The sequence below is a fragment of the Mytilus edulis genome, chromosome 3 (assembly GCF_963676685.1).
Source record: "Mytilus edulis chromosome 3, xbMytEdul2.2, whole genome shotgun sequence".
Classification (NCBI taxonomy): Eukaryota; Metazoa; Mollusca; class Bivalvia; order Mytilida; family Mytilidae; genus Mytilus; species Mytilus edulis.
In genome coordinates, this window is record NC_092346.1 from 83,575,292 (window position 1) to 83,590,859 (window position 15,568).

At 33.4% G+C, this 15,568-nt stretch overlaps 1 protein-coding gene and 1 long non-coding RNA gene across 3 annotated transcripts; one reads left to right on the top strand and one right to left on the bottom strand.

The window, feature by feature from the left end:
- Nucleotides 1-3,611, bottom strand: LOC139517625 (uncharacterized). 2 transcript variants are annotated; one of them, XR_011663170.1, is made up of 3 exons: nucleotides 3,502-3,611; nucleotides 993-2,654; nucleotides 1-475 (listed from the first exon to the last, which is right to left on the bottom strand). It is a non-coding gene; the product is annotated as an uncharacterized lncRNA (long non-coding RNA). The 2 variants fall into 2 exon arrangements; XR_011663169.1 differs by lacking the exon at nucleotides 3,502-3,611 and having other exon boundaries at nucleotides 993-3,012.
- A 2,108-nt stretch (nucleotides 3,612-5,719) lies between these two features.
- Nucleotides 5,720-10,139, top strand: LOC139517626 (uncharacterized). The gene is made up of 2 exons (XM_071308870.1): nucleotides 5,720-6,004; nucleotides 6,816-10,139. The coding sequence occupies exon 2, from the start codon at nucleotides 6,818-6,820 to the stop codon at nucleotides 9,428-9,430; it is 2,613 nt and encodes an 870-aa protein (XP_071164971.1). The 5' UTR covers nucleotides 5,720-6,004; nucleotides 6,816-6,817; the 3' UTR covers nucleotides 9,431-10,139.
- The last annotated feature ends 5,429 nt before the right edge of the window (nucleotides 10,140-15,568 follow it).

The following is a 15,568-nucleotide window of genomic DNA, read 5'->3' on the forward strand; positions in this document are numbered from 1 at the left end:
TTAAATCTAAACAATTTTATTAAACTTGAAGTTGAACTTTCACATAGGCTGTTGATTTTTATGTGAGCTTGTCTGTTTTATTTAAATGGTTGACAATATTTCATTTATCCATTTCATAACTTTGTGACATTAAAATATTCTCAGCATACATGTCACATGACATAGTCACACATACTTCTTATATTTGTAAATACTAATATATAGTATATATATAATAACATGTCTAATAACACCTTGACTTGGTTAAAAATATTCTTTGATTCTATGAAAAGGAATGCTTTCCTTTTTTACATGCAATTTTATGATCTGGGGTGTCTGCTGTGCAGCTACATCTTTTTTCCTGGTATATTAGAAATAATTGCATGCAGCCACAAAAGTCTAGACCTGGTATTATTCTTTTTTCTATTTGTTGATGCTCTTGTTAACAGTTTTCAAATTTTCAACATATTTTTTGGCACATGTAACTCATTTTTACCTACAAAAGAGAAGAATCATATAGATAATAGGATAGTATAAATCAAGAATAAAACAAAATGTGTAACAGTATGTTATTATATAAAGATCATAAGCATATACATAAATAGTCATCAGAGGGGTCCACTCTAGTCATGCTTCAGTGATTCCCTATATAATCAACCAAATTTTTCGCACAAAAAAGGAGGGAGGTTCAGCCCACTGCCCCCTAAATCTGCCTCTTTTATTATTTAAGATACAATTTTCTTGTGTTACTGATGATTAATTTTAATATCAATTGTATATTCAACAGGGGAAAACAGTCCAATAAAATTGTGATTTTCTAGAAGTATGATATTGTAAGATGAGTAATGTACTATCATGACTATCAACAAACTATCTTTTACATTTGCCTTGCTTTATACACAAATTTAAAAAAATGTGACTTTAACTGAAATATTGAACTCTAATAAATGTTTTTACATTCACTGATAAGCTGATCATCTAATAATTATATCATATATATACAATGTACTTACACCTTAAGTTCAAAGCAGTCAATGTATGTTCATATATCTCTTTTTTCCATTTCAAATACCTCTGCAAACTGAACAGCATCTGCAACACTCAAAATATAAAGGTTTGAAGAAAAAAAAGGGGGAATTTTCTTAGTGCAATAATATCAAACATGTCAAAACAGCAAAGATAATCAATATTAGAGATGTTTCATTTTGCACTCATACATGTAAGATCATGTAACCCAAGGGGAAACTCCTTTCAAAGCAGCTATATTATTTAATGTTTTATTGCATAAAATACAAAATGGGATAATGGGATGCAATGATTAATTTGTTATTTACAAAAAGGTTGGGATCCTGCTAACATGTTTGACCCAGCCACTATACATGTATGTATGTATGTGCCTGTCCCAAGTCGGGAGCCTGTAATTAAGTGGTTGTCGTGCATTTATGTGTTACATACATGTATTTGTTTTTCGTTCATTTTTTTAAATAAATAAGGCCATTAGTTTTTTGTATTGAGTTTTTTACATTGTCATTTCAAGGCCTTTTATAGCTGACTATGCCATATGGGCTTTGCTCATTGTTGAAGGCTGTACAGTGACCTATAGTTGTTAATTTCTGTGTCATTTTGGTCTTTTGAGGAGAGTTGTCTTATTGGCAATCATACATGTACCACATCTTCTTTTTTTTATATATACTGAATAACCTTTACATTCCAAAAAACCTGGTGAGTCACTCTGAAAGTAGAGGGCACATTAGAAGATGTACTTGAATTGGTTCATATTTACATTTGTTGTAACCAGTATTTTGATTTATAAACTGTACTATAAAAGAAATCATTGCATGCATTAATGCTCTATCTATATAGCATAGAATGGTCAAATATTAGAGTACAAAGGCTTGGAAATTTCAATGTTTAGCAAAAGGGTACATAATCCTTTAAAGAGCTTTAATTAAGAGCTTATGGTCCTTGTTATTATTAAATATTTATATACATGTATATATAAGCATAATGCCCAGTGATATTGTTTGCCTTAAATTAGTGAAGAAGAAAGGCTTTTTCCCCTGGAGAAGATTCCCAATTTGAAAAAAATGGCTTAAAATTATTCCCAAAAAAACAACTTTTTTCTCAAACAGTGCAGTCATATATAGTAGTAATTGTGCATGAATACAAACTGAAAGACACTTGTTAATACATTTTTCATGCCTAATATGACCATACGTGCAGATATGAGGGTCTATTTATGTATCATTTATGATTACTGACAAAAGGGGTCTTATTTCAAAGCAGGATTTGACTGATCCTGAAAAGGGGTCTGTAATTTGAAGTTTCAGTCAAATTCATGGTTTATTATAAATTTCCCAATTTGATGTAAATTTCGCATATTTTCCCAATAAAAAAGGATAGAGGTAGTTTTGAAAAAGCCAACAATATCACTGAATGCAACCTGACTTCAAATAAAGAATACTTATTAACTTATTTAGGCCTTTTTCAACAAGTTTTTTATAGTTCCTTCTTATGCTGTATTGTAACACCACTGTCCCAGGTTAGGGAAGGGTTGGTATCTAGCTAACATGTTTAACCCCGCCACATTCTGTATGTACATGTATATGTGTCTTTCCCTTCTGCTTCTGCCTGATAATGGCCACAATCAACGAGCTGATAACCAAGTCAGGGGTCTGCAATTCATTGATTGTCATTTGTTGATGTGTTACATATTTGTTGTTTTGCTTTTTCTGTTACATAAGTTATTTAGTTTTCTCACTTGAATTGTTATACATTTGTCATTTTTCTGCCTTTTATAACTGACTGCTGTATGGGCTTTGGTCATTGTTGTAGGCTGTACAATACTATATATTGACATATATAGAAATGTTATAATTTATGTGTCATTGTGGAGAGGTGTCTCATTGGCAACCCTACCACATCTATGGTTTCCTTTATAAAATGAGCAAATATGCTTACCATGTGCAATACAACAATTTAAAAACTGACCTGACAAACAATGACTGAGAGTACAAACATGGTACATTTAAAAAAAAAATACTTGTTTATATTTATGTTTAAATCAAGAAATGCAAATTATATTAAATTTAGGATGTTATTCACTTACATTCTGCCAACACTTAAAGTAGGAACTATATCTTGGATTCGTCATGACTGTGTGGTAAATATTTTCTGACGTGGTGTTTGATTAGCATATCAATAGAACAACAACAATGTCAACATGCAACTGCAAACTCGTTATTTTGTTGTTTGATTTATTTTTTGTCTTTCAATATCGAGTAGTAGAACTTTAAACACCATGTATACAAGATATTATGTAAAAAAAATGAATAGTTAAACTTTATGTTTCATTTTCTTGAAAAAAGTTGAAATCGCAAGTACCTTGCGATTTCCTTTCAATAATTTTCTATAGCACAACTTTTTGATCGTCTGATTTAGATAGTTATTTCGGTGCGATTATTATTGTCATATAGATAGATCGCAAGCTCATGTTCTTAAAATATTATGTGGCTGACTTACTTGTCATTCTGATATGTACGATCCGCTAAATCAACCTTTTCGTAAACAGAAAAAGACCATTCCTAGCATCAAGATGGCGCTTCCATTTTAGTAATAGAGTTGTTTCCCCCTACTGGGTCAAATAACAAATCATGAATTTAAGCCAAGGGCAGATAATTTTATTGCGAAAGCTAAGTACGGTGAAGATATGCTGTAAATCCGGACCGTTTTTATAAATGCAGGGACGGAACTTATAAATATACAATTCCATGTTATGAGAGAGGCATGATTGCTTCGTTTCAAAGAGGCACTAGCTGTCAAATTCATGATCATCGATTTGACTCAAATCATCAGTGTTATAAAGTTCACCTCACTTTATTACCGTATCATCTGTTACAGTAATTATAATTGACAGATCAGCAACTCTCACATGTCTGCACATTCTTAAATAAACATGTAATTAAATAGATCAATTGAAGTTCTTATACACATGTTGTCATTCTGTAGTCTGACCATCAAACGATGTACTTGTTAATAAATTAGTTATAGAAACTGGATTGTATTATTACATAGCAAATATATTACAATCAGATTTGATTTATAACAATGGGTCAACAATGTAAAACATTTATCTAAAAAAAAAAAAGTAAAACTAAAATCACAAAAATACTGAACTCAGAGGTAAATCAATTCGGAAAGTCCATAATCACATGGCAAAATCAAATAACAAAACGCATAAAAAACGAATGGACAAGAACTGTCATATTCCTGACTTGGTACAGGCATTTACCATACAAAGTCTTAAATAAAAAAAAAATACAGATAGGGAATGATATGCTCACTTATGCAGTTTTACTTATTACATCACATGTGCCTGAATTAGACACAGATTTTAATATGGGCAAAAATAACTCCAACAAGAAATGAAACCACCTATCTTTGAGCATATTATAGACCACCATCAGACAAAGGGGAATCACTGGAACATCTAAGTACCCGAGGCTCACTAAATAGGATATGCAACATATCCAGTGCAAATATCATGCTCTGACAGTGGTGATTTCAATTAAGGCAATATTGACTGGTCAAATTCATCAGTAATACATAGCAAACCAGATGAGATCCTTCTCTTCATCAACACCTATTAGACATATTACAAGATCACAATCTCACACAGGTAGTTGACAAACCAACAAGAAATGACCGCACACTTGATCTTCTGTGCATGTCAAATTCATCCCTAGTAAACAGAGTAGACACATTACTGGCCATCACTAGGTGACCATGACGTAATCTTTCCTTCTCGAAAGCCAAACAGTCACCACATGAAGTATTCATTTACAAGAAAGCAGACTGGGAAAACAATTGGAAAAGATTTAAAAGAAATATACACACATATGGAAAAACACAAATTAGAACTTGATAGAGACAATATGTGGAATTTATTTTTAAAAGAACAACAGAAAGTATCCAAAAGCATATACCAACTAAGCTAATAGGTAATAAAACCCACCTACCATAGATAGATTCAAAATTGAAAAAAAACTGATAAATAAGAAAAAGAAATTATATAAAAAGAAAAACATGATTAATACACCTATTCTCAGAATAAGTGTCCACGCTTGTGAAATCCTTGTCGCTGATGCCCGAGGGGAGTATTACAGCATATATCTGTCAATTATTGTGATTTTTATACGAAGATATATATAATTTAATGATTTCAATCAATTTATTTGACTTGCCTACATTAGTTCAGTAAAATTTTAGTGTCGAAAGTACGCTAATTTCACCAAAAATGCATGTCGCCAGGCATAGGGCTATAATGAAACAACTGCCAAATAAAAACCAATCTATAGTTCTGAACAATGTAAAGTGTTTTCTTGTAGCATATTAACGTTACAACAAAGTGAAAAAAACAGTTCTCATTCAAATATATACATTTTTTCAATACACCTTTTTTTCTGATGTCGCCGAAAACTATGTAATCTACGTTGTTAAGCTTAAAATTTATACAATTTTACTACATATAGTATTTAACGAATGTTAACTAGACCAAACTTATTTTAAAAGTATTGCTGTTAAACATATGTACAAACTTTGTCTTGAAATTCATTGAAATATTTTTTTTTACATTTTATGAAACCTAAAACGAGCGTTGCTATAAGCTTGTAAGTTACGTTATAGCGATTACTAACATAAGTATGTGAATTAATGCTTATTGTTTGCCTGAAAAGGTACACCTTATTGTAAAGACCAATTAAATACCCGGTGTTTTAGATTTGAGGCTTTAGAACTTGCTGAAAAATTGAAAATAGATGGTGGTTGTAATTTACGTTTTGTAAATTACGTTACCTGCTATACAATATGACAATAAAACGCGACGTTAGTACGGAAATTTTGACGTTATTCTACCGCCAGTGGTTCTTTGTTTTCATATTTCGTCTGACGTCATATAAGGAAAGCGTCATTTGACCTTCAAGGTTTTTCAAAATATATGAATGTGGAATACTCAGCTTAAATTCAGGTAAGGAGTTTATATTGTCTTTCGTTGTGATTCAAGATTATATATAAAGTTAAATGCATATTTATCAAACCTTTTGTGATGCATTCATTAGAGGCTATAAGCATTTACAGCATGTATTTTCAATTTAAAAACACTAGAAAAATTGGTAATTTACGTGATCAGTAGTGTCCGAATGTTATGACTACAAATAAGGTACAAAGAAGTTAGCATCCCAAAAATTTATAAAAATAGACATAATTGTTCATGAATTTTGCAAACTTATTCCATACACCTTATCGCTATTTGTCCGCCATTGCTGGAAATCACACAGGTTCCCGTAAAATTTTGACGTCATAAAACAAAATGTCTGACGCCACAATGGAAAAGTGATTGTTGTTGACGTCAAAAGTTCAAGCGGACGGGTCAGCCGGGAATAGCGATAAGGTGTATTGTGTATCCAGATGTGTAAATATATTGCATATTTGCTCCTTTGAATCCCTGATAACGTAGCTTACTTATGGCTACAGAAAGGCTTATAATTTATAACATTTCTTTTGCTGTGTCAAGTCAAACATGTTTTGAAAGCATGTAAACAACAGCAAGGGTGTTTATCGTTATTTTAACGGCTTCATTGCTATTTAATTTCCAAGTATCCTCTCATTTAACGTGTGCAAAATGTTATAACGTAGACTACACAACTTGATAACGTAGATTACGCATTCTTATTAAGAGTATATCAAAGAATTTCTACCATCATTTCAGATAGCTGGCTTTATAATGCTGTAGTTAATTTGTGTTCTGTTGATTTAATCAAATTTTATTTTATTTTCAGAAATGGGAAAATCAAAGGCTGAAATTCAGAAAGCCTATAGAGAGCGAAAAAAACAGAAAGAAGGAGAAGCTTATCTTAAAAAAGAAAGAGAAAGAGTCAAAGGATACTATGTGCCAATAGAAGAAAAGCCACAAAGAAAGGCAAATGAAAGGCGTAAAAAGGTTCGTGAATGGGTTCGACAACATAGGCTAAAGAAAAAGAATCTTACCAAAACAGTAGCTAATAATTTGGAGCAAACCAAAACAGTAGCTAATAACTTGGAGCAATGTTCAGAAATATCATCATCATCAGATGTCACATCTACAGTTAACATTGTGACTGAACAATTGATAGTTAAGTTACCGTCACTGGCTACAAAGAAAAGAACCAGAACTAGAGTAAATCGTGCCAACGCCAAACATAGAAGAACAATAGCAGACCTGACAGACAAAAATGAACTACTCAATAGAAAAATTAGGACCGTATCAAAGCGATATCAGAGATTAATAAACAGGGAAAAGAAAACACAAACTATCATAAGAAATCCTACTACATCATCCTCCTCCAGAAATAGCCCTTCTACATCAACATCAATTGCTCTGACACCTAGAAAAAGAACTATACAAGAAATCAGAGAAGAGGGTCTGACACCACATAAGGTTCCAAAAAAGATCCAGGAAAAACTACTCTTTGCAAATGTTATAACAGAAGAGATAGGGGCTGCTTGGAAATCAAATGGGTTGAAGGGAAAACACGTTTTGAAGAAAATTGTTAACGGAGAAATAATCAAGAAGTACAAGATGAAGAAAATGTTAGGCATCAAATCCGGAATAAGACGTCATCACTTCAAGGCCACAGTGTGTTCCAACAAATTGCTCTCTTTTCCTTTATTGAGGAAGCGTGTAGAATCAAGAGAAATACTTCGTGGAGACGTCGTCACATTCTTAGAAAGAGACGATAATAGCAGAATGATGCCTGGCAAAAACGATAAAAAGAAAACTGAAACCGGTCATATACAAAAAAGAGTTCTTAACGACAGCATGTTATTTTTGCATCTCAAATTCAAAACTGAGTCACCGAAGAAAATTTCACTTGCTACCTTCTGTCGTTTGAGACCAAAGCATATATGCCTGACCAAACATTTAAGTAGAAATAAATGCCTCTGCCAAAAGCACCAAAACATGGCGTTAGCCCTTAAGAACATGAAAACGTCAGGTGCCAACGTAACCATCAATCCCGATGAATTTGTAAGGCAGCTAAAAGACAAGCCACTCCCAGAGATACTCTCAGAAATTCGAAATGAAAATGTCAGGTATGAACAGTGGAAAAAGGTTGAGATGGCAGATGGCAAAAAAAGAACAAAAATTGTTGAGAGAGAGGAAACAAGGGACAGCTTCATTTCAATTGTACATACTCAAGTTCGTGATTTTCAAGAACACGTGTCAAGAGTTCGACTTCAATACCAAGCCTTAAACAATCTGAAAGAAAATTTACCGTGTGAAAATGTAATCGTGCAGATGGACTTTGCCGAAAACTTTTCATGTACTTCAGCCGATGAAGTTCAGAGTGCATATTGGAATTCGAGTGCTGTTACCCTACATCCAGTTGTTGTTTATTTCAAGAACGAACAGAAGGAACTTGAACATAAAAACTATGTCTTCGTTTCCGACGATCTTGGGCACAACATAGGATCTGTTTATACCATCATTCAAAAGCTTTTGTCTGAAATAAAGAATCATGTCAATAATCTGAAGGTTGTTCACTACTGGACAGATAGTCCAAGTTCACAATATCGTAACAAGACGGCCTTCTACATTGTGTCTGATCATAAAAATATATTTGGTGTCAATGCCATTTGGAACTATTTTGAAACCGGGCACGGAAAAGGGCCATGCGATGGCATTGGGGGAACATCAAAACGTACCGCAGACCTCGCCGTCAGACAAGGAAAAATAACAGTACAGGATGCACCTGAGTACTTTGAAAGAGTGCAAAAGCACCACACGAGTGCTAAATACATTTATTACAATTCAACAGAATGCACAGATAGCAGGTTAGAGATTTCAGAGTTCAACAAACACATAATTCCATTGAAGGGAACAATGCAGGTCCACTGTATGGTTGGTGTATCTAAAGGTATAGTCAAGACGACCGTGACTTCCTGTTACTGTGAGGAATGTTTGATAGGTAATTTCCATGATTACTCAGAGTCAAACATATTGAAAGGAGAGAATGCTGGTCGTGTTGTAGTACCAGAAAAAGAGGCCAATATAAATCAAAATGAGCATGTTGAAACAGCTGAAGTCGAAGCTGACAGGATTGAGATACTCATCGCCGTCGACCAATTTGTTGCGGCAATATATGATAATGCATGGCACGTTGGAAAAATAACAGACATCGATGAAACTGATAAAGAATGTCAAGTTAATTTTTTGCGGCCAAGTCAAGGAAGGAATACTGGAAATCCTTTGTATAAATGGCCAAATCCAGAAGACAAAATATGGTTACAGGTCACAGACATATTGTGTAACATTAGAGAGCCCAATAAAGTTGGACGGAGTGGTCGAAGCTTTGAAATTGATCCTCAGGACTATAGAAATGCCTGTAGTTTGTTACAGTTAAGATCTAATACTTAAACAGATGCTTAAAAACTGAAAATCAAGAAAGAACGTTCTTTTTTTATAAAGTGTAATTTACGTTATATTTGTAAAACATTTACAGTTTAATGATAAAACACCCAAAATGTTGTTACAATATTTCTTTTTTCATACATTTTGAAAGAATTCAGGAAGAAGGATGAAACAATCCTGATTATGAGAGAATTTTTCTTTGTAAGATACGTTACAGTTTTGTGTAATTTACGTTATTGTTTCATTGTTGGCAATCCAAGTTTGTTATGAAAACATTTTAAAAAGATGTGTAGTAATTATTTTTTCATCAGATGAGAGGCAATACACAACATGTAGAGTGTTTGCATACACTGAGCATGTTTTTAATACTGAAAATGTAAGCTGTCATATTATTGTCATGTTTTATACCAAATTTTTATCAGTTTATATTTCGATCCAATGTTTTTTTTTAATAGGAATTTTGAGGAGAAACTTTTACAGTTATTTGACTGTATTATTATCAGTTTATTTAGCCATTGAAAACTATTCAAATTTACAAAATATGTTTGAACTATTCATTTGAATCTATGCATAAGTACCTGAAACGTAGATTACAGCATACTCTATACCCATATTTTGGCATTGTATTTTCTTTTTTATTTCTATTGGTTGAGATCTGCCGTTTTGCATTTTGATTTGTTGTATGCTTATGTTTGAAATAAAATATAAATATTGATGTTTGTTACAACTTTTTGAATTAGAAATTATTTTCCAACCGTGGACACTTATTCTGAGAAACATATTTGAAAATTCAAACAAATTAAAACACAATTACAGAAAGAGATGAGAATTGTGCCTATTGGAATTATATCGAAAACATGATTTTTGACATTGAAAAACAAGAGACTGAAAATCCGAGATTTAACAAACAACCTTACTTAAAAAAATCTGTTCATACATAAAAGGTCAAAACAATGAAAACACTGGTATTGTACCTCTTAGGAGTGAAGGTTTACTTTATACAGATCCCTTGAAAAAAAGCTAATAACAATTTAAATCAGCTTTTACATCCGAGACTAATGCAGTTATCCCTGACAAAGGTCCATCAACACATCCAATGATGGACAACATATATATAGATATCAACAGAGAAGGCATCTATAAATTAATTAAAAATATAAATCCAAAAAAGGCAACTGGACTAGATAACGTTACTGGAATAGTGCTAAAAGAAAACATCAACACATGCACAGACATACTCACTCTAACTTTTACAAAATTAATGCAAACAGGAAAAGTACCTCGTGATTGGAACCATGCAAATGTAACACTGGATTTCAAAAAAGGAGACAAACATCATCCTGGTTAGGCAGCAACCATTTGATTTTCTGGGAAAAAAATGTTTGTTTCTCCCTCAGCTGCCACTATATGTAATGCTTAAATTGGAAGAAAAACATTGTTTTCGACTTGTCACAAAAAAATAGATTGTTCCTCAGGGCACTGTATTAGGTCCAATACTATTTTTAATATACATTAATGACTTACCTGGCTATTTACATCACAGTCAAATCAGGCTCTTTGCTGACGATACCATCATTTACCGACAGATTAAATCAACGTCAGATTGCCTTACACTCCAGGAAAATCTAGAAGGGACAATCAAATGGGAACAAGACTGGCTAATGCAGTTCCACCCTGACAAATGTAACATACTTCGAGTGATCACAAAGAAAACACCTAGCCATTTTTATTATAACATGCACGGTCACATTCTTGAGTCAGTTGAAAATGCAAAATATTTAGGTATACCTGTATCATAAAATGGAACAAACACATTCAGAACATGACATCAAAAGCAAATAAGACCCTTGGATTCATCAGAAGAAATTTAAAGATAAACTCAGTAAACATCAAAGACCGAGCATACCAAACCCTTATTATACCAAAACTCGAATACTGCTGCACTATCTGGGACCTTTACACAACAGTTCTTTATATTTAAAGTTTTCGATTTTATATAGATGGAATTCTTTGGCTCCAATATATTTTTTTTAAAGGATTGAAAATGTATTGGGCACTAGTTTGAGTTTATAAAAAAAATCATACGAAATATTTACTAACTTGTTAACACAATTTAAGAGATCAGACACATTTTAGTGACACTGTCAAATTTCAGATTTTTCGAAGCCATATGGGCATGCTTATTTTGGTGTATGCGGAACGCGCCTTTCAATCAAGTACCTCGTCAGTAGGCTGAAACCGGCAGCTACGGAGAATCAAACAATAGAAACTATATAAATACAGTTTTATTCAGGTAAAGGCGGAGCATTATAAGCAATGGATTTTTTTTTTCACCGTGAAATTTACTGATGTCAAAAGGCAAATAAAACATAGTCTCCATGATATAAGAATCTTTATGTCGAGTTTATTATTAAAATTACATATCTACCTTCTTACTGTTGTGGTATTTGTTCTAAGACAACGTACGATTAATAGCTAGACCGTCCCAAAATCTAACATTTCACGTCACTGCTAAGATAAGAATAAAAATACTTCAGCATTCTCTTTTTCTAATTACCAAGCATTATAAGTTATCACAATACCAAATGACATTTATTCATCTTTAATTGTACCATATGTGAAGCGGTATTACAATCGAGTTATATATTTTATGTATTTTTTCTGAGAAAATATTAATTCTAACTATATTTTCATTTTTATTTTCATTAGACATGATAGCTACGGATATTATTACAATTACATGCAATCACGCCCATAATTCCGCAATAACATTTGTACTGGACACCCATGCAGCGAAAGGTAATAAACTTTTATCTTGCTATTCACCGTCCAAGAAAAATATCGACCCTACAAGTTTTTTCTCGGTAAGAAGAACCATTTTGAGAAAAGAACATGTGAAGTAATCTCCAGTAGGATCCTGTAGTTCATTTCATAAGGGGAAACCCTGGTCGTGGTGTCGAATGGTGATCTAATACCAGAATTGTTACACTTGTGGAATATCTCGTAAAATATTGGCGTATAACGAACCTAGTTTTCTTTTGTTTTATTTTGTTACATAAGTTTTGCACAAATATAGTTTGGTAAACTGCAATTAACCTGGTGGCATTTTAAAACGTTTTTCGTTTAAAGACAAAGAACAGGATAACAGATTGAATATATTCTGTCTATACCTATATTTTGGCATTGCACTAGATTTTCTCTGACTGTTAAATAAGTTTTTACTAAATCCATTATATTTTGGATGTGTACTGATTTTGTATATTAGTCTTAGATACATTAATTTTTAGGCAGCAGTCCTTTTGCGCCAATTGCTGTTTTTCAGGGGTATCATTTGCGCCTAATTTTGTTTTCCAAATGTATCAATTGCGCCAATTTTCGGAACTCATTTGCGCCAATTTTACCTGTACACATGTATTTCATAAGTATTAACTGAGACTACGAGACTACTATATAGTAGTCTCAGGTATTAATGATAAATATATATTTATTCTTATTTTTGGCTTAAAAAGTATCAAATGTTTGGAGATATTTCACCAAGAAAATGAGCATCTGGAGAGAAATGACTTAAAATGCATTAGACAGTCAATGTACAGAGAGAGAATAAAACTTATTGCTTTGCTGAATATTTATACAAGATATGTCAAAAAGAGAAGAAAATAGAAGCTTTTGCTGATTATGTTTTAGCCACATATGTTGATGACACAGTGCTTTGTTCCAGTCATGCGAATGGGTTGAAACTATCTACCACAAGAGACAGGGGCGGATCCAGGATTTTGTAAAGGGGGCGAAGTTTTAAAAAAAAATTGGGACCTTTTTGGGGCTAAAAACATAAAATAAGTGTAATATGCACTTTTCAAACGGTTACTGGCGTGGGGCATGTATATTTTGTAGTTGCTGCAAAGTGTAAGGGTTGGATATTTTCGATGCTGTATTCTCTCTATTGATTGTCTATCATATAATGATAGTATGGACCCAAAGCTATGAACTGATAAATTTGATGTGGGACTTGTCAATAGCCTGAAAAATAGACATGGAAAATTCTCGCTGTTTTGTTGTAAGCTAGTTAAGTTATCATAACTTCACAGATTTCTTGTTGTAAACAAGATATACGCCGGGGTATTCAATGAAATTTACAATACGGCCGGCACAAGTTAAAAAAGACAAACAAGCAATTTCTTATCCAAATGTTTTGTTGAAAAGTTTAACCCAACAAAATTAAGGGAAGTGAGGGGTTCCAAATCAACCAAAGGCTGAGAATGAGTCTGAATTAATGACAACGAATTTATGAATGACGGTCGACAAATGGAGACATAAAGGCCACACCCATCAGGAAGGTTGCAGTCTGGTCTTGAAAAAATCAGTTCGGCGAAACAGACATTCCGTTCAGACATGCAAACCCCTGCCACCAAAAAAAAAAATGCCCGTTTTTATTCATCATGTTCATTTAATGCTAAATAATTCTGTTGGAAATTTTTGTTTCTAATAGCAAAAACAGTGGACATGATTATTGTTGTCAATCCAGATACAGCCAGAATTTTTGTTTATGGCAAAAATCAGTTATTTTTTTTCACTCAAATATCTCAGACTGTCTCCTCAAATCAAATGGTTCGTACCTTAGCCTTTAAATATATCTATAGAGCTTATACTGACTGGGGATCATTATTCAGCTATGTTATTTTAAAATTGGCTGGGGCGTTTGGGGTTAAACATGTTTTCGTAGGTAAATAATATTGCCATGGAATTTTTTTTCATGTGGATGTAATATGTAATAGTCTATAGATTGCTTGGTGGAATAGTGAAATAGAAGTTAATGCGTTCTTGCTCAATCCTGTGTCGCTTTAAAGGTGTCATGATTGTCATCCCCAGCCTAAGCAATGTGTCACTGTTATTTGAATTTCAGAATGACTAAGCGACGTTTTTTTTCGACGCACTGTTCAACCCCACCATAGAGAATGACATGACTTTGTCAATCAGTAAATTCCAACGAAAAATATATTTATAAGTAAAGAATTGTCGCATTAAAATAAAATACTACAGTACACAGGAAATGGCAAAGTTCACGAAGTCTAGTCTGATTAATCATTTTACAAAATTAAAAAAAGGCCCGCGCAGAGGGGGGGGGGGGGGGCGTACGCCCTCTTTGCCCCTCTGAAACCGCCACTGAGTCAAGAGGTACCAGTAATGGAGCAGCCGCATTCTACATGAATGATATTGAACTGTTTTATGCATTTTATCCTTCAATGTTTATGTTTTTGGACAATAAAGTGAAGTTACAAGCTACTACATACATTAAATTGGGAAGTACCCATGCAGCAGCAGTAAGAAGATAATATGTTTCAGAAAAGCAAACATTTGCCGTGTAAACTGCCGGTTCCAAGTCCGAATAAAGGAGGAGGGAAGTAATTTTTCTTCTAATTTGCGCAATGGTTTTTTTTTTTTTTTGGCACATGATTCCATGAAATTTTAAAACAGGTGGCGCAAACGTAACATAGGAAAAAAAGGTGTGGCGCGAAAGGACGCATTTTTTCGCAAACGGATCTCTCCCAATTTTTAAGTGGTTTCTAACTAGCTTTCAGTAACTATGAGTACGGTCAAATCTGTGCTTGGTGCCTTTTGTGGGTATTTTATTGGTGTTTTTATTCCCCTCGAAACTGAAAATTGGACACATATTGTTTTACCCTTGTCTGTCCATCCCATTATATATATATACAAAATGTATAGTAATTCCAGAAAACTCCTGCTACAGTTTAAATAATAGGAATATTTCACTTTGATGGCTGTTTGTATATATATATATATATATATATATATAAGTACGTCTGAGTCAGGGACAACCCTACATCTTCATGCCTTATATATCATGTACTGCAGGACGCCGCTAGATTAAAACTGACGTGGAAAGGTAACACACGGCCAGCGAAAGCTCTTTTTTTCAGAGCCCAGATGGTCGTGTGGTCTAGCGGGACGGCTGCAGTGCAGGCGATTTGGTGTCACGATATCACAGTAGCATGGGTTCGAATCCCGGCGAGGGAAGAACCAAAAATTTGCGAAAGCAAATTTACAGATCTAACATTGTTGGGTTGATGTTTAGACGAGTTGTATATATATATATATATATTGAAGGTGCGCATGTAGCTATAAGGG

Excerpts from the sequence above, each read along its gene's own strand:
- LOC139517626 (XM_071308870.1), top strand. The coding sequence starts at position 6,818 with ATGGGAAAATCAAAGGCTGAAATTCAGAAAGCCTATAGAGAGCGAAAA.